Genomic DNA, 23590 nt, shown 5'->3' with positions numbered 1-23590 from the left:
TTGTGTCTTTTATTCAGAAATTCCATTCTTCTGAAGTTTGAACTATATAGCAAAACACTGCAGGTAAAAATACTTCATGTTTTGTATCCAGGCTTTATTTTCATATCCTCCCGGACTTAATCAATCTGTGCTTCCTCATCTGCATTTATTTTACCACTGGCCTCCGACGACAGGTCCTCATTACCTCCCACTAACTAAATCTAGCTTGAGTTATCTCTCAAAATCACACATTTAAGCATGCCTCACCTCTAAGAGATCCTTATTATTACCTATTTTCAAGAGAAGAAAATGAACATAATTAGTAAAGAGGGCCTTTGCAACTTGGCCGCATCTCCAGCCACAAGCTGAGTCAATTTCCTCATCACCTGTCTTTGCTGCTGCTTTTCCCTCTACATTGAATACCTTTTCCCCTCAACTATGCCCACTGAACTCTATTTTAATGCCCAACTAAAGTGTTGTTTTGTGCAGCCTTTTCCCAGGCCTGCAATGAGTACTAACTGCAACCGCCTCTCCTCCATCCCTCTATATCTCTGCCACAGTGGAGCTCTTGTCTCACAGTGAAGCCTGACTTGTGACCTAATTAGCTGTAATAAATCTCTCCAAAATGGGAGTATGTGAAGATGTGACACTATTTTAATCATGTCCTTGTCTACCTACCCCCAACACAGGATTTGCCCAGTAGATACGCACTTCTTTGCTGAATTGCTGTCATTTCCACTGACTGAGATTGCTAACTGCCTCTCCCCCATATTCATTATTCCTCCCTTAGAACTCTCCCCATGACAGCCGTAGATTGTCAACATCTGGATTTCTGTAAGAGAGATAAATGAACTTCTATCTTGTTTAAGTGACTATTTTGAGAAGTCTCTGCTATTCCAAGCTGATTTTTATTCAGCCAAAACTCCATCATGGCTAAACCAAGAGATGAAATGGATCAACATGTTGAAGTGGGATAGATTTCAGTGAGTTATAAAGAAGACCCTGACACATCTGCTAGACACAGGAATGAGCCACTGAGGGTGGCTGTGGTGGATTTTTCCTTGTTATTTTAGAATAAGATATTAGATCAGTATATTTTTGGCAAGACTCTATTTAAGGGCAAATAGAACTGGCAAAAAGAGTGAGTTAGGTCGTTTCAACCAGTACCTACAGGATAAACGTAAATTGTTCTTAGTAAGGCATTCACTGTTCTCCAGGACCTGACCTTCTACCCAACATAAACCTTCCACCCAAACCACACCGACATATGGCTTTCTTCATGACCTACCATCCTCCTTATCACTTCCAGACAGTAATTCACACCAACCCCACCAATCAAAATGTGCTGCTCCTCTTTTCAGGCCATCCTATTGCTCTCCAGCCTGTAAGGCCTGATGGCTTTGTTTCCATATCTGCCATAAAACCTTTCTCCACTGCCCCCAGCACACACTGGGCTTCTGTAGCATGTCACCAGCCACATCAGTGTTTCTCAAACTCAATGTTGTAATAAACTCTGAGAACAGGAGTCCAGTTTGAGAAACTATAAGAAACTAAACTCAGTATATAAAAAAAATCTTAAAAAGATTATATTGGAACAATTTGGCGTTTCTTACAAAGCTCAACATACTGTTATATGATCCAGCAATCATGTTCTTTGGTAATTACTCAAATGAGTTGAAAACTTATGCCCACACAAAAACCTGCACAAGGTTGTTTATAACAGTTCTAGTCATAATTGCCAGAACTTGGAAGCAACCAAGATGTCTTTCAGTGGGTGAGTGGATAAATAAACTGTGGTACATCCAGACAATAAAATATTATTCAGCACTAAGAAGAAATGAGCTGTCAAGCCATGAAAAGGCATGGAGGAAATTTAAGTGTATATTGCTAAGTGAAAGAAGCCAATCTGAAAGGCTACATACTGAATGATTCCAACTATATGACACTCTGGAAAAGGCAATACTATGGAGACAGTATAAAGATCAGTGGTTGACAGGGATTAGAGAGGATGAAGGAATAAATAGGTAAGCACAGAGAATTCGTGGGGCAGTGAAGCTATTTTTGTATGATACTACAATGGTAGATACATGTTGTTATACATTCATCAAGCCCATAGAATGTACAACACCAAGAACCAAACCTAATGTAAACTATGAACTTTGGGTTATAATGATGTGTCAGTGCAGGTTTATCCGATTGTAACAAATGTACCACTCTGGGGCAGGATGTCCATAGTTGGGGAGGCTGTGCATGTGTGCAGGTAGGATATATGGGAACTCTACTGCCTGATAAATTTTGCTATGAATCTAAAACTGTTCTAAAAAATAAAATATGTTTTAAAAATCAGATTATTGGCCAGGTACAGTGTTTCACATCTGTAATCCCAGCACTTTGGGAGGCCCAGGTGGGTGGATCACTTGAGGTTAGGGGTTCCAGACCAGCCTGGCCAACATGGTAAAACCCTATCTCTACTAAAAACACAAAAATTAACCAGGCGTGGTGGTGCACGCCTATAATCCCAGGTAGTTGGGCAGCTGAGTACCCGGGAGGTGGAAGTTGCAATAAGCCGAGATGGCGCCACTGCGCTCCAGCCTGAGCAACTGAGTGAGACTCTGTCTCAAAAACAAACAAACAAAAAAAGTTTCACTAAAATGGATGGGCTTTGGTCTGGGTCATAAAGAAGGGTAAGATTTGAGTAAAGCATTACAAGCAGGGGGACAGCATTAGTTTAGGGACAGAGGAGGGAGAAAGGAAGGACTATTTGGGGAGGAAGGAGTGGTTTGATTGAGTATTGGACATTGTAGTTGACAAACAGGAGATAAGATTTCAGCTTAGGCTGAAGAGACAAATTACAGATAGAGCTTAGGGGAGTCTTATATGCCAAGTAAAGGAGTTTAGACTTAATTTAGTAGGGGAGTGGGAGCCAGAGAAGTTTTTGAGCAGGCAAGCATAATAAATTATTACAGCTGTGTTTTAAGAGAATTAATCTGGCAGCAAAGTACAAAATGAATTGAAGGAGTAAGAGACTGTGAAGCAGTATCATGTAATGGTTAAGAGGACTTTGATGACAGATGGACCAGAGTTTGCCTCCTAGCTCTGCCACTTACTGTATAACTAGGGCAAGTTATTTCCCCTCTTTGGGTCTCAGTTTCCTCACCTGTAGAACCACCTTCAAGGTTGTTGTGAGGATTAACTGAGATAATTAACCATGCCTGGTAAGAGACTATCAAGAAATGGAAAGGGGCTGGATGTGCTATAATCCCAGTACTTTCGGAGGCCGAGGAATACGGGTCACTTGAGGCCAGGAGTTCGAGACCAGCCTGATCAACATGGTGAAACCCCGTCTCCACTAAAAATACAAAAATTAGCTGGGCATGGTGGTGCGCGCCTGTAATCCCAGCTATTCCAAAGGCTGAGGCATGAGAATTGCTTGAACTTGGGAGGCGAAGGTTGCAGTGAGCCGAGATCCGGCCACTGTACTCCAGCCTGGGTAACACAGTGAGACTATGTCTCAAAAAAACAAAACAAAACAAAACAGAACACAAAAAAAAACAAAAAAAGAAATGGAAAGGAAGGCTTGTCAATTGTGGATCATACTACAGGGCATGAACATTCAGCTCAGAGTAGCAGCAGCATCAAACCCCAACATGATTCTGGGCCAGGGTAATGGGAAAGCTGTGGTAATACTGATGAAACCCTAGGAGCTGTTTAGGGTTGGGGGAGAGGGGCTCATTTGTTTGTTTTGGGGGTTATTTTGGACATGTATAGCTTGAGAGGCTGTTAAACAGTGGTGATTCCAAGTGTATACTACAAGTTGGTCAACAGAAATACGGGCCTGGTGCAGAGAGAGACCAGTGCAGGTTGTCAAAGCTAGACCAATATATTTAAGATATGAGGAAAGAATATAAAATAAATATAAATAAATAAAACAGGCTGGGCACAGTGGCTCACGCCTGTAATCCTAGCACTTTGGGAGGCGGAGAGGGGCAAATTGCTTGAGCTCAGGAGTTCAAGACCAGCCTGGGCAACATGGCAAAATGGCAAAACCCCCTCTCTACAAAAAAATACAAAACTTAGCTGTGCATGGTAGCACACACCTGTAGTCCCAGCTACTCAGGAGGCTGAAGTGGGAGGATGGCTTGAGCCCAGGAAGTAGAGGTTGCAGTGAGCACTCTGCAGTGGTTGCACCACTGCACTCCAGCCTGGGCAACAGAATGAGACCCTGCCTCAAAAAATAAATAAATAAATAAGACATTTATTTATTCACAAATAAGGCTGTAAAATAGATGAGATCAATAGGGGCAAAGAGAAAAAAACAGGAGAGCCCAAAGATACAGCCTAGGTACGCCTATTTCGGGGATATGGGAAGAGAGAGGGAGGAACCTTTCAAAGAGTCAATAATTATGTGGTTAGGAGAATAAGAGGAGGATCCAAGACAGTGGAGGTTCACTGCCCATTCGCAATGATTGGTGGGAAAACACCATTGTGAACAGCTGAGCTAGTGAGAGATGTTCTCCAGAAAGTTTTCTCCTAGCCTGTGGCATGGCCATTAACACAGCATAACCACTTTGATCATATTGGATTACCAACAGTGCTTACTGGCAATACTCCCCAGGGAATCCAGCACAAACACAATTTTCGGTGGAAAACAAAGCTCCTTAACGTTTCAAAGTAGCAAAATAAATTTTATATTAAAAAAAATCCAGGCAACAGCTGGAGCTTCTAAGAACCTTTAGAAATGGGCCCTCTAGCAAAGCAGTTTGTTCTTAGAAGAGAAAGTGCACTTTCAGACTTTTTAATTGTGTTAATGAAGTAATATGGCATAAATGAAGTCTAATTCAGCTTATACAAAAAGAAGTTGTCAAATTATGCTTCAATGTATTTTTCTCTGTCTGGAAATCGATACTTAAATGCCGGTACCTAGAAAAAAGACTAGGCTGTATACCAAAGGTGGTATACCAAGGAAGGCTGTATACCAAAGCATTAACTAGGACCAAACTGTTGTTTTTCATGCTTTTCAGTCTTTTCCAAAATTATTACAATAAAATTGTATCAATTTAAAAATATTAAAAATGCTATTTAAAATGAAATAAAGTAATCCATACTCCCAATATTTATATGTACTGGGACATCCAAGAAATGAACATTAAAGTCACACCTCATTATGTCTTTTTGTTCGTTTGTTTTTTGAGACAGAGTCTCACTCTGTCGCCCAGGCTAGAGTGCAGTGGCGCGATCTGGGCTCACTGCAACCTCCGCTTCCCGGGTTCAAGCAATTCTCATGCCTCAGCCACTCAAGTAGCTGGGATTGCAAGCATGCGCCACCACGCGTGGCTAATTTTTGTATTTTTAGTAGCGATGGGGTTTTGCCATGTTGGCCAGGCAGGTGTTGAATTCCTGGCCTCAGGTGATCTGCCCATCTCAGCCTCCCAAAGTGCTGGGATTACAGGTGTGAGCCACCGTGCCTGGCCCGTGTCTTATTTTACCACAAACTACTCTAAAAATGATTTGTCAATAAATGATAAGAAATCAAGAAAATAAAATACATGTTATAAACTGAAAACCCTTAATGTCTGAACTACAGTGTAGAGTCAGTCTACTAAAGTTATTGCTTGGCTTTTAGGAATTGATGTTTAGAATTTGTGTATAATTCACTAGATTCTTCCAAGGGAAGAGGCACTGACACCGAAGAACATTTTCTCAAGTAAAAGGTCACTTGATTTATCTGACAGTGCCAAGCTAATCCACAAGGATTCACTGGATGCAACTTCTCTGGTGGAAAGCTTCCTCCGGGCCTGTGACATGACCATTAACGTGGCATAATCACCTTATTAATTTTTTATTTATTTATTTTTTTAAGATGGAGTTTCACTTTTGTTGCCCAGGTTGGAGTGCAATGGCACGATCTTGGCTCTCCGCAACCTCCGCCTCCCAGGTTCAAGTGATTCTCCTGCCTCAGCCTCCCGAGTAGATGGGATTACAGGCATGCGCCACCACGCCCGGCTAATTTTGTATTTTTAGTAGAGACAGGGTTTCTCCATGTCGGTCAGGCTGGTCTTAAACTCGCGACCTCAGGTGATGTGTCTGCCTCGGCCTCCCAAAGTGCTGGGATTACAGGTGTGAGCCACCGTGCCCAGCCTGGCATAACCACTTTAACCATATTGGCTTATCAACTGTATTTACAGGAATATAGTAAACATTCCCCAGTAATATATCCCAAACACAAGAGATTCTGCAGCTGCAAAGGTTCTTGGTTGGGCAGCCCAGGAAGCCCAGGGTGTGAGCTGGATGTATGCAGATGAGTCGCCAGTCTCTAATGAAATCAATCACTGATGTAATTTTCTGGGTATACTAATGATGTAAAGTGATGTAAACGAAATTGAACTCTCCAAGTACAGCTTGTGCTTTCATGGGCTCTGGGTTAGGCCTGCTCTGTAAGGTCCTTCTAGCAGTGAGAGGATGGAAGAAAAACACAGCCAGTAAACCTGTGCTTGCTTCAAACCGGTTCTTTCTCAACTATATGTCTTCATCTTACCTAATATTGGCTATGGCAGCTGACATAACTGATGTTTTAATCATTTTATAATCACAGGGAGAAAACTTACCCATTTCAATCCTGCTGTCAACATTAGCACTGACTTTTGATGCAGAGCTCTCACCTGTTACACAGTTTTTCATTGTCTTCTCCCTAGAGCTGTCACATAGAATAATTTATTTACAACTCAAAAAAAAAAAAAGGCTTCTGAGATCACCAGTAAATGCTATTTAGAAAACAGTTTATGGTGATCAGATTTTTCTCAAATGCTCTAGAGCATATTAATTTAATTACGTTTCAGCCGGGCTCACCCCTGTAATCCAAGCACTTTGGGAGCCCGAGGTGGGCAGATCACCTGAGGTCAGGAGTTCAAGACCAGCCTGGCCAACATGGCGAAACCCTGTCTCTACTAAAAATACAAAAATTAGCCAGATGTGGTGGTGGGTGCCTGTAGTCCTAGCTACTCAGAAGGCTGAGGCAGGAGAATCGCTTGAACCCAGGAGGCAGAGGTTGCAGTGAGCTGAGATCATGCCACTGTACTCCAGTTTGGGTGACAGAGCAAGACTCTGTCTCTAAAAAAAAAAAAGTTGCACAAATATTTCAGTTAAAGCCATACTTTATAAGAAAAAGTAATATTTATACTTGGAAATGTGAGAGAAGGACACTATAGTTCAGCCTGTAAAGTGTGAAAGCCAGAAGATTTAGAACTTAGATACTCTGTTTTCTTGACACATACTTAGATCTGAATGATTGAGGGGGTAGGATAGTTTCTTTTGAATTAAAACACTCATAGTTAAGACACAGAAAGGAAGGTTCTGCTGCCAAGAATTATAGAGGAGACAACTATAGCCATTAGTTAGAAAAGCAGACAAGAAAGGCAGGTAGGTACCTTGGGTAGTACAGTAAGTACACGAAGCCTAGGCTGTATATATCAGATGCTTTATAATCACCATTTCATGTAATCATAAAAGGCCCCCTACTGGTCATTATCTCCATTTTATAGGTGGGGGAACTGGGACTCAGACAGACTTAAAAAAAAAAACTTCACCCAAGGTTAGAGAGCTTTTAAGATATTAATGTTAATACAGGGTACTTGAGTAACATTTTGCCTCCAGTTTTGCAATCATTATATGGTAAATAAACAGATAAATGATGAAATTAATTTATCTGTTTATTAGAAAGTTTATTCAGTTACACATTAATTAATCTCTGTATTTTGTAGTGAATGGTATCCATTGCATTTAAAATAGAAATTAATCCATAAAACATATAAACAATGTTTTAAAAGCATTCAATTTCTGTCTAAAGAAGAGTGAATATTCTATGCAAAGTAATCTCAATAAATCTGATTTTAAAAAATAGGAAACTAAGAAAAAATAGGAAACTAAGAATGTTCACTGAAGGCTGCACTAAAAAACATATAATAGATCAGAGCAGAGACAGGCAAAGTCACTGGGAAAGGGAAGGATCTCAGGCCAATAGGCACTGACTTCATTCATTCATCATTCAATACATTATTTCTTAGCATCGTCTCTATTCCAGACACGGTTCTAGCAACTAGGGATACTGTAATAAGCAAGACCAACAAGATCCTTGTTCTTATGGAGTTTATGTTCTAGTAGTAAAGGTAAAAGCAATAAACAAACAAAAGACTTATTCTGGAGAATAATATAAGAATAATGTTGTGGGGATATGTTCATGGTATCTTGTTAAATTAAAAATGGTGAGCTAGGCAGTGGTGTGCACCTGTAATCCCAGCTACACAGGAGGCTGAGGCAGCAGAATCACTTGAACCCGGAACGCAGAGGTTGTAGTGAGCCAAGATCGCACCACTGCACTCCAGCCTGGGTGACAGAGCAAGACCCTGTCTCAAAAAGAAAAAAAGAAGGATATTTACCAGAATATAATGAATGTTTCTTTCTGAATGGTAGGATTATGAATTACTTATTTTATCCCTTGTGTTTTTTTTCTGTACTTTCCAAATTCTCAACAATAAGCATATATTACCTTTGTCATCAAAAAAAAAATGCTGATATTATCTATATGTGTCTATAGTACAAGGATATCTGGAAGGATATATACCAAACATTACTAATAGTTAACTCTCAGTTGTAGGATATGAAGTGATTTTGACTTTTTTCAGTGTACTTTTCTGTATTATTAAAATTGTAATGGACTGCTATTTATTTTTTAAAAATAATAAAGCTACTTTTTAAAAAGCATAGGTTTGGGGGTAGAAGATAATGGTAACTTCTTTTGATAGGATTTTAGTAACAAGAAATGGACAAAGCTACCATTCAGAAATTTTAGAGCCTCAAGGTTTGTTCACTTTTTGTTTTGAAGACAAATGCTTCTCTTCCCTTCCTTTAACAAATGTATCTCTAACAATCTTGCCCATGGTAATGTAATCCTAATTCAATAGGAAAAGATCAGGAACTGATTGATAACTCTACCGAGAAAGAGTTGGTAAGCATTTATACTTATAAGTAATCTCATAGTATCCCTATCTATAACCTGTGAACAACAACTTTAGAGAAGTTATAACAATTATACCCAAAGTTCAAGAAAACAGGAATGCACTCACTGAGGGCCAGATTATCATCCCAGATAAATCTCAGTTTGCAGAATAAATACTTTTATTCCTGATCTGAGGATTCTTACAATTTGTGGGAAATTTCTGCTGGAAAATGAAGAAAGCTAAGCAGGAATTCACTATTTCCTATGTCCAGAACCAAACTTTAAAAATTTTGTAAAGAATCTTCTTACCTTTTTTCCACCTCTAAAAGAAAATTTTCACTGTTGCCCAACTGACTAAAATGCAGCTTGGCAGCTTTTCTCTCACCTTCACGTACAGTTCAGTCATCTGGAGGCAAAAACCGTGGTCTGAGTATGTTTCTTTTTTTGGCGTAAACATAACTAGTAGTTAATCAGAAAACCATATTCACAGAGGAAAAATTAAGACCAGTCTCATCTTGGTGTGTTAGAGACAGGTCACAAAATAATGCTATTATGTTGTCACTGGAGCAGGCAGTAACTCAGGGAGACTGCAGGGAGCCACAGCGACCACTGCCTCACAGTTGCAACTACCCTTCAGGAAAGCAGAGCTTGGACAGTAAACAATTCAAAGGCCTAATGTTAGGGCTGAAAGTCATACCATTGTCTGAAAGAGTTTACTTAGTTTCCCTACAATTACTTTCCCAGGGCCACGTGAAATCCAATTTTATATCAATAAGAAATGTATACTCAACAATAAAATTATAAGGAACTCCAGCCTGGGCAACATGATGAAACCCTGTCTCTACAAAAAATACAAAAATTAGCTGGGTGTGGTGGTGCGTGCCTGTAGTCCCAGCTACTTGGGAGACTGCAATGTGAGAATTGCTTGAGCCCGGGAGGTCCAGGCTGCAGTGAGCCAAGATCGTGCCACTGCACTCCAGCCTGGGCAACAGAGTGAGACCCTGTCTCAAAATAAATAAATAAATAAAAAATAAAGTAAAATAATAAGAAAATACAGACCAGCTCATTTGAAGGAATATTTCTTCTTTCTTGCCAACTAAGCCCCCAAATAAATTGTATCAGCTTTCTATTGCTAATACAGTTGCAAAGTTGGGGCACCTGGAAAAATAATTCTCAATCTGGAAATTTTGTGTTGAGGAGGAAGGGGCGGTGAAACTATCAACTGAAGAAAACTAAAGCTGGAAGTAACTGATAAAATCATAGACTGTCATTCAATAAACAATAAAAGAACTCGTCATACATCCTGCCAACACAAAAGAGTTACATAAATATTGACTAATAAACAAATACATCCTGCCAGTGCACACTCTGGGCCAACATCCAAAAGGCTAAGGGGCAGCTGATTTAAAGTAAGATTCTGTGGAAAGGAACAGAGAAGGAAGGTCTTACCTAATTTCTCCAGTTTATAGTGTATATACAGCAAAGAGCCTATAATCTGTATCTTTCCTTACAACAGGATTAAGTCTCAAATCCAGTTCTTTGAGGAAGGGTAACGGTTGTAGACGGGACACTTCCACTAATGAAGGAATGTTGTTATAATATAAATTCAGGTCTTGGAGTGAACATAAATACTGGATTCCCTACAAGGAAAACACCACATTATGAAATGGCATATTGGTAAAGACTAGGAACCTCATAGATAAACGTGGAAATATATGTTACTTTCTGTCCTTAAACATATTATCCGAGTCCCCGTGAGAAAGACAGGGCTGGAACTCCCACTTAACTTGTCTGAGAATAAGACCACTGCAGTCCATGAGCACTGGGTGTTCCATATGTTAAATAATTCATATATATAATACATTTCCTTCTTTTGATATTCAAATATCTGCAGTCAATTCTCCATTTCTGTTGGCTCTCCAATTATTCTCCCAATGCAATCCAATGCTTCACAGTGGTTTCCCAGTGGCCAAGCCACATTAGAATTCTCTCACTTTTGTTCCAACCCATCTCCTGATCCCACAAGCACCTTAATTTACAAGAAGGGAGGTAAGCAAAAAAGCTGGTTCTGGGGGAAAGGGGCATGGTTAAAAAATAAACAAAAAGAGTGTGTGTGTGTGTGTGTGTGTGTATGTGTGTGTGTGTTGTGTTGTGTTCTTATATCTCAGTGCCTCACTTATATGGTCAAAGGACTAATTAGGGAAACAAAACAATGCTGTCTCCAAGTCCTCCCTCCTGGACCAGTCTAGGCCTCCTAGACTGTGTTTGTTTTCCTCTTCAGAGTTCCTGCTACCATGCAAGCTTCCCATTTAATCAATCAGTCAGTTCTCCTTTGCAGAAATGTTCTTCCTTGTTCAGTTCTCTTTCTTGTAGATTTAGCAACCCCACCCTCTACCTAACTGGCAACAGTACAATCAGGACTGGCAAACTCAAGAGGAAAAGCCACAATTTTCTTCCTCTGCTGAAACCTGCTATTGAAAAGATTTCATCTGTATGTATTTAGCTAGTTAGCTGCTTTTGCCCAATACTAAATTTCAGGACAATTTCAAAACATGTACATATATGTATAATCGCATACTTTTTTTTTTTTTTTTAGACAGGGTATCACTCTACCGCCCAGGCTGGAGTGCAGTGGCACGATCAGAGCTCACTGCAACCCTGACTTCCTGGGCTCAAGTGATCCTCTCGCCTCAGCCCCTGAGTAGCTGGGAATACAGGCATGTGCCACCACACCTGGCTAACTATTTTTTTATTTTTAGTAGAGACAATGTCTTACTATGTTGCCCAGGCTGGTCTTGAACTCCTGAGCTCAAGCAGTTATCCTTCCTTGGCCTCCCAAAGTGTTGGGATTACAGGCATGAGCCACTGTGCCTGGTTAATCATATACTTTTAATAGTAAAAATGCAAAAAAAAAAAAAAAAGTAAAAATGCTTTCCATAGAAGGAATTCTGTCATTGAGAATTATTTCAGAAAGGTGAAATTATTTTCCATGATGTATTTATAAAATAATGTTTTTATTCTCCTCCCATTTAAAATTATCATTTTGTCATTGCAAGAAATTTAGAAAACTCAGATAGATACAAAACATTCCCAACACAACCCTGTTTATACTTTGATGCATTTCTTTCGTTTTGTATTTGTTTTTGTTTTGTTTTATTTTGTTTTTTCTCCAATTCCATTAACTTCCATATTGTTAATGGGTCAGTGGTGAGGAATAGCTATCAGTGCCCTTGGCCTCACTCTCAGGACTGTCTTTCATGGTCTAATGGCCCAGCTCAAGTTTTTTTGTTTTTTGGTTTTTTCTGAGAGAGGATCTTGCTCTGTCACCCAGGCTAGAGTGTAGTGGCACGAACATGGCTCACTGCAGCCTTGAACTCCTGGGGCAAGGGATCCTCCTGCTTCAGCCTCCCAAATAGCTGGGATTATAGGCACGCACCACCAACTATGGTTTTTGTTTGTTTGTTTTTGTTTTGTAGAGACGGGGTCTTGCTTTGTTGCTCAAGCTAGTCTCAAACTCCTTGCCTCAAGTGATCCTCCTGCCTCAGCCTCCCAAAGTGCTGGGATTACAGACATAAACCACCACACCTGGCTCAAGTCATCTTTTAATGTCTCTCAGTGTAAAAATTAAGGAAACTCTTTCTTATCCTCTCACTTTTACCAGTTGGCATGAATTTATATATTCCCCAAAGTTACACTACGAATAATCACAAACCTTTTTCTCTCAGGAAAATTAAACAAAGGGATTCAGAACTGTTAAAGATTAATATAAAGTCACAGATGCGGCTGGGCATGGTGGCTTATGTCTGTGATCCCAGCACTTTGGGAAGCTGAGGTGGGCAGATCACCTGAGGTCAGGAGTTCGAGACCACCCTGGCCAACATGGTGAAACCCTGTCTTTACTAAAAATACAAAAATTAGCTGGATGTGGTGGTGGGTGCCTGTAATCTCAGCTACTCAGGAGGCTGAGTCAGGATAATCTCCTGAACCTGGGAGGCGGAGGTTGCAGTGAGCCGAGATTGTACCACTGCATTCCAACCTGGGCGAAAGAGTGAGACTTTGTCTCAAAAAAATAAATAAATAAAAATCATAGATTCAAAAAATATAGAAAACTAACATTACTGAGTGCTTCCTATATGCCAAGCACTGTACCAGGAGTCTTATATATGTTCTATTTGATTACACGTGTTAACTTGATTTTTTTTTTTTTTTTGAGACAGTCTCACTCTTTTGCCCAGGCTGGAGTGTAGTGGTGCGATCTTGGCTTACTGCAACCTCCACCTCCCGGGTTCAAGCAGTTCTCCTACTTCAGCCTCCCAAGCAGCTGGGACTACAGGCGCCTGCCACCACGCCTGGCTAATTTTTGTATTTTTAGTAGAGATGGGGTTTCACCATGTTGGCCAGGCTGGTCTCGAACTCCTGACCTCGTGATCCGCCCACCTTGGCCTCCCAAAGTGCTGAGATTACAGGCATGAGCCACTGTGCCCAGCCAACTTGATTTTTTAAAATAGAGATAGGGGTCTCATTGCTCAGGCTGGTCTTGAACTCCTGGGCTCAAGCAATCTGGCTGCCTCAGCCTTCCAAAGCGCTGCATTACAGGTGTGAGTCACCATGCCCAGCCCTAATTTGATTAATTTTCATAAGTTTTTCACCCAATTTACAGAAGTGGAAAGAAAGGAAGTATAAAAACAAATTACAGCAATGTTCACTTAATTTTTTAGCCAGAAAAAGAATAAACAAACAAAAGAGACCTAAGCAACTCTGAACTAATACTTTATTTTTATATTTTATCTTTTCTTTTTTTTTTTTTTGACACGGAGTCTCGCTCAGTCACCCAGGCTGGAGTACAGTGGCGCGATCTCAGCTCACTGCAAGCTCCACCTCCCGGGTTCATGCCATTCTCCTGCCTCAGCCTCCCGAGTAGCTGGGACTACAGGCGCCCACCACTACGCCTGGCTTTTTTTTTTTTGTATTTTTCGTAGAGACAGGGTTTCACTGTGTTAGCCAGGATGGTCTCGATCTCCTGACCTTGTGATCTGCCCGCCTCGGCCTCCCAAAGTGCTGGGATTACAGGCATGAGCCACTGTGCCCGGCCATCTTTTCATTTTTTAAATTGGATGCTATCACCTCTGAAAGAACTAATCCTTTCTGAAACTGACAGGCCAAATATAAATGGCTGCTAAAAAATAGTCTAAAGACCTAGTTGAACTTGGAGTTACTGATTTTAGAGTCCTAGATGGAAATTTGATCTTGTTGGGGCTTTTGATCTTATAGGCCCTTAGCTAAACGTTGGGATTGGGTCTGGATGTGTTGTTGAACAAATATCCCCTAGGAAGTGCAAAACTGGTAGATGACCCAGGAGATCGGTAACTAATCCTGGATAGCATCTGTGAGTCTTTGTCACTCCCGATCTTGCATAGACGGGCTTTGCCAAGACAGGTACAGAGCTTGGGCAAAATGGGAACATGAGGAAGAAGCAGTATTTGGGGGTCTATCACAAAGAAAACAAAACTCCATCTCTGTGTGTGTACACTCACGTTTGTAGAGTTCTTTGTGCGTGTTTGCTAATCCACACGCACACTGTTCATGCTTGGTCCCTCCTGCCTTCCTATACTGCCCTCTACTCCACCATCCCCCGACTTAAATTTTCCCAATACCACACCTTCCTTCTCCTCATAGAAAAAACCCACAATAACAACACAGGCCAGTGTTTCTCCATGTATGCTCCAGGTACAACCATGATCAGAATCCCCTGAGTATGTCCTGAGCCTACCCTAGACCTACTAAATCAGACAACTCTCACAGTAGGGACTGAGAATCTGTACTTTTACAAGTGTTCTTCATAATTTTTTATACACATTAAAATTTATGCATTTGCTCTAGACAGTGATATCTTAATATAGTTTTCCCAGAATATAAAATAAATTCCCCTCCTAATATTTTATAACAATTTAAAATATACTGCAAAGTTGAAAGAATTTTATAATAAATAATTAGTTGGGAATCATTTAAAGGGAAGGTCCTATATTCCCCAGGATGACATGATCTCTTATTTCTTCCCATCAAAAAAATAAATTGGGCAGACCTGGCTGGTCATAGAATATAGAACTTACCTTAAGGCTAGTGATCAAATTCCTTGATAAATCTAAGGATCGGAGATTTTTAAAATTTCTGAAGACATCACCAATGGAATGGATTTTTCCAGCATAAGATCCCTGCAATGAAAGAGACTCCACCAGTTCTGAAAAGAGATCATCAGTAGATATATTATGATCCCTGCTCGGATCAACAGCAGAGTCAGTGAAAGTAGGCCTTTCTTCCTCCCATATCTCAACTGTGAAAGGCCCTACATCCAAGCCTCATAAGATCAGATCTTCTTTTTAAAAGCAGCAGTATGGTCTAATATAGTGACATTGAACCTTAGTTTTATAGAGCCCTTGGGTTTTTCTAATTTCCCTGAAGGATGTACTAAAAGTCTCCAAAAGTTCTCAAAACAAAATTTCAAAAGATATTCAGCAAACCCACTGCTAGGATTTAGCCCTATGGATAATAGCCATAAAATTTTGGCAGGTTATATAAAATATAGCACAAGGATGTCAATTTCAGAGCGGTTTTAAGATAGTAAAAAAAATTAAAAAGAAAGAAATAGAAAACTGTCAAAGATCCATCAGCAGAAAAATAGAGCTAGACAGCCTAAATAATAGTACATTGATACGAAAGACAATATACTACATCTGTGACCTTGTTCAAGTCACTTAACCTCTCTGTGCATCAGTTTCCTCATCTGTAAAATGGGGGTAACAATTGTACTCAATTCATAAGGTGTTACAAGAATTAAATTAATATATATGTACAAAACATAGAACAGTGCCGGGCCACATGGTAAGTGCTACACAAGTGTTAATTACCATAATACAACCATGAAAAAGAATGAGGTAGATTTATAGATGTTCATATGGAAAGATCTTTAAGAAATTAAGTGATGGAAAATATAACTTTTTTGCATGTATAACTGTTTTTAAAGAGAGAATGCGTGTGTGTGTGTGTGGAATATATAGATTCTATAGAATATATTCTATAGATTCTATAGATTCTATAGATTCTATAGAAGCTATATATTCTAGATTCTATAGAAGCTATATATTCTAGATTCTATAGAAGCTATATATTCTAGATTCTATAGAATCTATATATTCTAGATTCTATAGAATCTATATATTCTAGATTCTATAGAATCTATATATTCTATAATATATATATCTATATATTCTATATTCTATAGAATATGTATATAGAATATATATATGAGAAGAAGTAGATAAAAGTCAACTAGACATTTTTTTCTATTTTTTTTGAGATGGAGTCTCGCTCTTTTGCCCAAGCTGGAGTGCAGTGGCGCGATCTCAGCTCACTGCAACCTCCGCCTCCCGACTTCAAGCGATTCTCCTGCCTCAGCCTCCCAAGTAGCTGGGAATACAGGTGTGCACCACCACACCCCGCTAATTTTTTGTATTTTAGGTAGAAATGGGGTTTCGCCAAGCTGCTCTTGAACTCCTGACCTCAGGTGATCCACCAGTCTCAGCCTCCCAAAGTGCTGGGATTACAGGCATGAGCCACTGAGCCTGGGTGTCAATTAGACTACTAACAGCACTGAAAAGAGGAGAATCTCAAAACTGTCAGCAAGAACTCACTGGCAAGGGTGGTAGGCCAAACTGCGAATAGCAATCAAAACTTGAAGAGAGTTCTACAGAATCCAGTTTGCAGATAAGTGCCAGGAGACTGCACTGAAATAAGATCTTAAGGTGCTAGACCAGTCTGGGTCCCATAAACTTTATTTTATTTTATTATTTATTTATTTATTGAGATGGAATCTCACTCGTCACCCAGGCTGGAGTGCAATGGTGCAATCTTGGCTCACTGCAACCTCCACCTCCTGGGTTCAAGTGATTCTCCTGCCTCAGCCTCCCAAGTAGGTGGGATTAAGGTGTGAGCCACTATGCCTGGCTAATTTTTGTACTTTTAGTAGAGACGGGGTTTCACTATGTTACCCAGGCTAGTCTCGAACTCCTGACCTCAGGTGATCCACCTGCCTTGGCCTCCCAAAGTGGTGTGGGATTACAGGCGTGAGCCACCGTGCCTGGCCCCCATAAGCTTTAAAAAGTCATAAACCAAAGATCCCTTTCAGGACAAGACGCATACCACGGAGAAATTAGTGGGAGTAGAATCTACATTGAATGGAGCAGGGACATAGATGCAAAGGAAATAAAAGGTCCAGATATGAATAGGGGACGAAAGCAGAGTGGACGGATCTCAGGAAGCATGTCATATGTTACACTATTTTGTGAACACAACAGAAGAGGGAGCTCCAAAACCTTGAAACTAAAAAAGCTATTCTGGTCCACCTTTCCCACCTAAAAGTGTACGAAAACTTAACTGTACTTAAAGAGCCACAGAAAAGGATTATAGTCAAATCTTATATGAGGTTATTATTTTTTTAAATGAGCAGAGTAATACCCCTAAAATTAAAAGCACTCCAGAAAGATACATCCACAAATGAAAACTGTAACTTAATATTTCAAAACAAGCTTAAAAACATCATAGCAATGTAGCAGCTCTCAAAGTATGGTGCCTAAACCCCTGGAGGTCCCTGAGACATGTACAGGGGTCCACAAAGTTAAAACTACTTTTAAAGAATTATTTTCATAATAATATGAAGACACTAATTGTCTTTTTTTTTTTACAGTATTAACATTTACACTTATGGTGCAAGAGCAAAAGCTACTGGCAACCTTAAGAATGAATCATGGCTGGGTGCAGTGGCTCATGTGGGCAATCCCAACACTTTGGGAGGCTGAGGTGGACGGATCACTTGAGGTCAGGAGTTCGAGACCAGCCTGGCCAACATGGTGAAACCACGTCTCTACCAAAAATACAAAAATTAGCGAGGCATGGTGGCACATGCCTGTGATCCCAGCTACTCAGGAGGCTGAGGCAGAAGAATTGCTTGAGCCCAGGAGACAGGGGTTGCAGTGAGCCAAGATCACATCACTGCACTCCAGCCTGGGCGACAGAGCGAGACTCTGTCTCAAAAAAAAAAAAAAAAAAATTTCAGCTTCCAAGCAGAAATTAGAAATTTGAAAAGCTTTTATCTGCCACCATGAACTTGACGGCTTCTCAACACTTAAAAGGTTTTTCAAATGACATTGATGATGATATTAACAAACATGATTTTTAAACATTATATAATGAAATTTGTCAATATTTGGAAGATCTACATAACTTAGTGAGTCAATATTTTTCAAATGACCAATGTGTAACGTTACAAAATCATGCATGGGTAAAAGATTCATCCATATGTAAGATATACCAATAGATTTTGAAGTAACAGTACAAAAATTTCATTGATGTTTCAGATTCCACATTCAACTAAACTTTAAGAAACTACCACTTGTCCTGTTTTCATATTGTATCAAAGAAGAATATAAAAAATTCGATGAGAGACTATTAAAATATTCCTTCCTTTTCCGACTACATTTCTATATGAGGCCAGACTTTTTTCACGTATTTCAAGCAAAACAATATATCATAACAAATTAAATATAGAAGCAGATATGAGAATCTAGCTGTCTTCTTTTAAGCAAAACATTAAGGAGGTTTGCAAGAATATAAATCAGTGATACTTTCCTCACTATTTTTTTATTTTAGGAAATAGTTATTTTTCATAAAAATATTTATATTATATAATGTCTATGTTATGGTTACCTATTAATAAGTTAATAAATATTTTAAATTTTTCTCAGTTTTAATTTCTGTATGGTAGATATTAGTAGATAAAGTCCACATTAACAAAAGCTCTTTGAGGTCCTCAATAATTTTTTTTTTGTTGAGACGTTGTTTCACTCTTGTTGCCCAGGCTGGACTGCAATGGCGCCATCTCAGCTCATCACAACCTCTGCCTCCTGGGTTCAAGCGATTCTCCTGCCTCAGCCTCCCGAGTAGCTGCGATTACAGGCATACGCCACCACACCCAGCTAATTTTGTATTTTTAGCAGAGATGGAGTTTCTCCATGTTGGGCAAGCTGGTCTCAAACTCCCGACCTCAGGTGACCCACCTGCCTCGGCCTCCCAAAGTGCTGGGATTACAGGCATGAACCACCACGCCCAGCCCTCAATGATTTTTTAAGGTGTAAAGGGATCTTGAGACCCAAAAATGTGGGAATTAACTGAAAAATGTAAATTAGAATAGACAAATTCAGAAAGATGATTAGAAAGGAAAAAAATTTGAATATAGTGAAGACAGAATTCAAGAAATAATAAAAATTAGGCCGAGTGTGGTGGCTCACGCCTGTAATCCCAGTACTTTGGAAGGCCGAGGTGGGCAGATCACCTGAGGCCAGGAGTTCGAGACCAGACTGACCAACATGGCAAAACCCTGTCTTTACTAAAAATACAAAAAAATTAGCTCGGCATGGTGGCACATGCCTGTAATCTCAGCTACTCAGAAGGCTGAGGCAAGAAAATCACTTGAATCCAGGAGGCGGGGGCTGCAGTCACGCCATTGCACTCCAGCCTGGGCAACAAGAGTGAAACTCCTTCTCAAAAAAAAAAAGAAAAAAGAAAAAGAAAAAGAAAAGAAAGAAATAATAAAAATTAAAAGGTCATTTTTGAAATGAAGACCAAAGAATGAAAATAAGAGCACAAAAGAACAATAGAATAACTCCACTTCTGGGTATATATCCAAAAGAATTGAAAGCAAGGACCTGAACAGATATTTGTACACCAACATCCATAGCAGCATTATTAAAAATATCCAAAAGATGGAAACAACCCAAATGCCCATCAACAGATGAATGAATAAACAAAAATGTGGTATATCCACAAGAGGGACTATCACTCAGCCATAAAAAGGAATGACGGGCCTGGCATGGTGGCTCAAGTCTGTAATCCCAGCACTTTGGGAGTCCAAGGCAGGCAGATCATTTGAGGCCAGGAGTTTGAGACAAGCCTGGGCAACATAGTAGGACCCTGTCTCTACAAAAAATAAAAAAAATTAGCCGAGTGTGGTGGCACAGCCCAGTAGTCCTAGCTACTTGGTAGGCTGAAGTGGGAGGATCACTTGAAACCAAGAATTCCAGGCTACAGTGAGTCATGATGGCACCACTGCACTCCAACCTAGGCAACAAAGTAAGATTACCCTATTTAAAAAAAAAAAAAAAAAAAAAAAAAAAAAGTAGGCAAAAGAAAAACTGGATGCAGTAGCACATACCTGTAGTCTCAGCTACTGGGGAGGCTGAGACAGAAGGATTGCTTGAGCCCAGAAGTTCAAGTCCAGCCTGGGCAACATAGCAAGAACCTGTCTCTAAAAAGCAATAAAAATAAACCCCAAAACAGACACTCCACTAAACAAACATATGAAAAAAATGGTCAACATCATAAATCATTAGGAAATTACAAATTAAAATGAGATACCACTATAAATTTGTTAGAATGGCCTAAATCTTAAAACTTTCACAATGCTAAATGTTGGTGAGGATGTGGGGCAAAAGGAACTCTCATTCATTGCTGGTGGGACTACAAAATGGTGAAGCCACCTGAGAAGACAACTTGGCAGTTTCTTGCAGAGCTAAACACAAGTAAATCCCTCGGTATTTACTCAAGTGAGTTGAAACTTTATGTCCACACCCAAACCTGCACATGAATGTTTACAGCAGCTTTCTTCATAATTACCAAAACTTGAGAGCAACCAAGATGTCCTTCAATAGGTACATGGATAAGCAAACAATGGTACATCCACAGAGTAGAATATTATTCAGCAATAAAAAGAAATGGGATATCAATCATGGAAAGACATGGAGGAGCCTTAAATACATATTGCTAAGTGAAAGAAATCAGTTTGAAAGGTTACATACTATATGATTCCAACTATATGACACTCTGAAAAAGGCAACGATAAAAGACCAGTGGTTGGGCCAGGTGTGGTGGCTCACGCCTGTAATCCCAGCACTTTGGGAGACCGAGACGGGTGGATCACCTGAGGCCGGGGGTTTGAGACCAGCCTGACCAACGTGGAGAAATCCTGTCTCTACTAAAAATACAAAATTAGCTGGGCGTAGTGGCACATGCCCGTAATCCCAGCTACTCGGGAGGCTGAGGCAGGAGAATCGCTTGAACCCGGGAGGCAGAGACTGCAGTGAGCCAAGGTCGTGCCACTGCATTCCAGCCTGGGCAACAACAGCAAAACTCCATCTCAAAAAAAAAAAAAAAAAGACCAGTGGTTGTCTGTTGCGGGAAGTCAGGGACCCCAAACGGAGGGACCAGCTGAAGCCATGGCAGAAGAACATAAATTGTGAAGATTTCATGGACACTTATCACTTCCCCAATCAATACCCTTGTGATTTCCTATGCCTGTCTTTACTTTAATCTCTTAATCCCATCATCTTCGTAAGCTGAGGAGGATGTATGTCGCCTCAGGACCCTGTGATGATTGCATTAACTGCACAAATTGTTTGTAGAGCATGTGTGTTTGAACAATATGAAATCTGGGCACCTTGAAAAAAGAACAGGATAACAGCAATGTTCAGGGAACAAGAGAGATAACCTTAAACTCTGACTGCCGGTGAGCTGGGCGGAACAGAGCCATATTTCTCTTCTTTCAAAAGCAAATAGGAGAAATATCGCTGAATTCTTTTTCTCAGCAAGGAACATCCCTGAGAAAGAGAATGCATCCCTGAGGGGAGGCCTCTAAAATGGCCGCTTTGGGGGCAGATGTCTTTTACGGTCACAGCTGTGAGATGAAATAAGCCCTGGTCTCCTGCAGTGCTCCCAGGCTTATTAGGACAAGGAAATTCCCGCCTAATAAATTTTGGTCAGACCAGTTGTCTGCTCTCAAACTCTGTTTCCTGATAAGATGTTATCAATGACAATGCGTGCCTGAAACTTCATTAGCTATTTTAATTTCACCCCGGTCCTGTGGTCCTGTGATCTCGCCCTGCCTCCATTTACCTTGTGATATCTTATTACCTCATGAAGCATGTGAGCTCTGTGACCCACACCCTATTCCTACACTCCCTCCCCTTTTGAAAATCACTAATAAAAACTTGCTGGTTTTATGGCTCAGGGGGCATCACGGAACTTGCCGACATGTGATGTCTCCCCTGGACACCCAGCTTTAAAATTTCTCTTTTGTACTCTATCCCTTTATTTCTTTTTCTTTTTTTTTTTTTTTGAGACGCAGTCTCGCTCTGTCACCCAGGCTGGAGTGCAGTGACGCAATCTCGGAACACTGCAAGCTCCGCCTCCCGGGTTCACGCCATTCTCCTGCCTCAGCCTCTCCGAGTAGCTGGGACTACAGGCGCCCACCACCACACCCGGCTAATTTTTTTGTATTTTTAGTAGAGACGGGGTTTCACCGTGGTCTCGATCTCCTGACCTCGTGATCCACCCGCCTTGGCCTCCCAAAGTGCTGGGATTACAAGCGTGAGCCACCGCGCCCGGCCTATCCCTTTATTTCTCAGACTGGCCCACACTTAGGGAAAATAGAAAAGAACCTATGTGAAATATCGGGGGCAAATTTCACCTGATAGTTGTCAGGGGTTTGGGGTGAGGGAGGGATAAACAGATGGTGCGGCACGGGATTTTTAGGTTAGTAAAACTGTTATTATAATGGTGGACATGACTGGCCGGGCACGCTGGCTCATGCCTGTAATCCCAGCACTTTGGGAGGTTGGGGCAGGCGGATCACCTGAGATTGGGAGTTCGAGACCAGCCTGGCCAACATGGTGAAACCCCGTCTCTACTAAAAATACAAAAATCAGCCAGGCATGGTGGTACATGCCTGCAGTCCCAGCTACTCGGGAGGCTGAGGCATGAGAATCACTTGAACCCAGGAGGCAGAGGTTGCAGTGAGCCGAGATCGTGCCACTGCATTCCAGCCTGGGCAACAGAACAAGACTCTGCCTCAAAAAATAAAAAATAATGGTGGACGGCTAGGCACGGTGGCTCACGCCTGTCATCCCAGCACTTTGGGAAGCCGAGGCGGGCGGATCACGAGGTCAGGAGATTGAGATCACGGTGAAAACCCATCTCTACTAAAAATACAAAAAATTAGCCAGGCGCAGTGGCAGGCGCCTGTAGTCCCAGCTACTCGGGAGGTTGAGGCAGGAGAATGGCGTGAACCTGGGAGACAGAGCTTGCAGTGAGCCGAGATCCATGCCACTGCACTCCAGCCTGGGCAACAGAGCGAGGCTCTATCTCAAAAATAAATAAATAAATAAATAAAAATAATAATAATGGTGGACAAGACATAATTGTCAAAAACCATAAAACTGTACAACACGTGGCCGGGCGCGGTGGCTCACGCTTGTAATCCCAGCACTTTGGGAGGCCGAGGCGGGCGGATCACGAGGTCAGGAGATCGAGACCACAGTGAAACCCCGTCCCTACTAAAAATACAAAAAAATTAGCCGGGTGTGGTGGCGGGCGCCTGTAGTCCCAGCTACTCGGAGAGGCTGAGGCAGGAGAATGGCGTGAACCCGGGAGGCAGAGCTTGCAGTGAGCCGAGATTGCGCCACTGCACTCCAGCCTGGGTGACAGAGCGAGACTCCGTCTCAAAAAAAAAAAAAG

General features: G+C 40.9%; 1 protein-coding gene across 1 annotated transcript in view; it reads right to left on the bottom strand.

Moving 5' to 3' along the window:
- Positions 1 to 23590, bottom strand: part of LRRC36 (leucine rich repeat containing 36) — a 53549-nt gene that overhangs the window by 23035 nt on the left and 6924 nt on the right. The window contains 5 exon segments of the mRNA XM_032157643.2: positions 6581 to 6673; positions 9281 to 9377; positions 10421 to 10437; positions 10439 to 10611; positions 15082 to 15209. Of these exon segments, the coding sequence (XP_032013534.1) occupies positions 6581 to 6673; positions 9281 to 9377; positions 10421 to 10437; positions 10439 to 10611; positions 15082 to 15209 (508 nt within the window).

Source organism: Hylobates moloch, unplaced genomic scaffold (assembly GCF_009828535.3).
Source record: "Hylobates moloch isolate HMO894 unplaced genomic scaffold, HMol_V3 SCAFFOLD_6, whole genome shotgun sequence".
Classification (NCBI taxonomy): Eukaryota; Metazoa; Chordata; class Mammalia; order Primates; family Hylobatidae; genus Hylobates; species Hylobates moloch.
The sequence above is the reverse complement of the archived record's forward strand: the minus strand, read 5'-3'. Positions and strand labels throughout refer to the sequence as shown.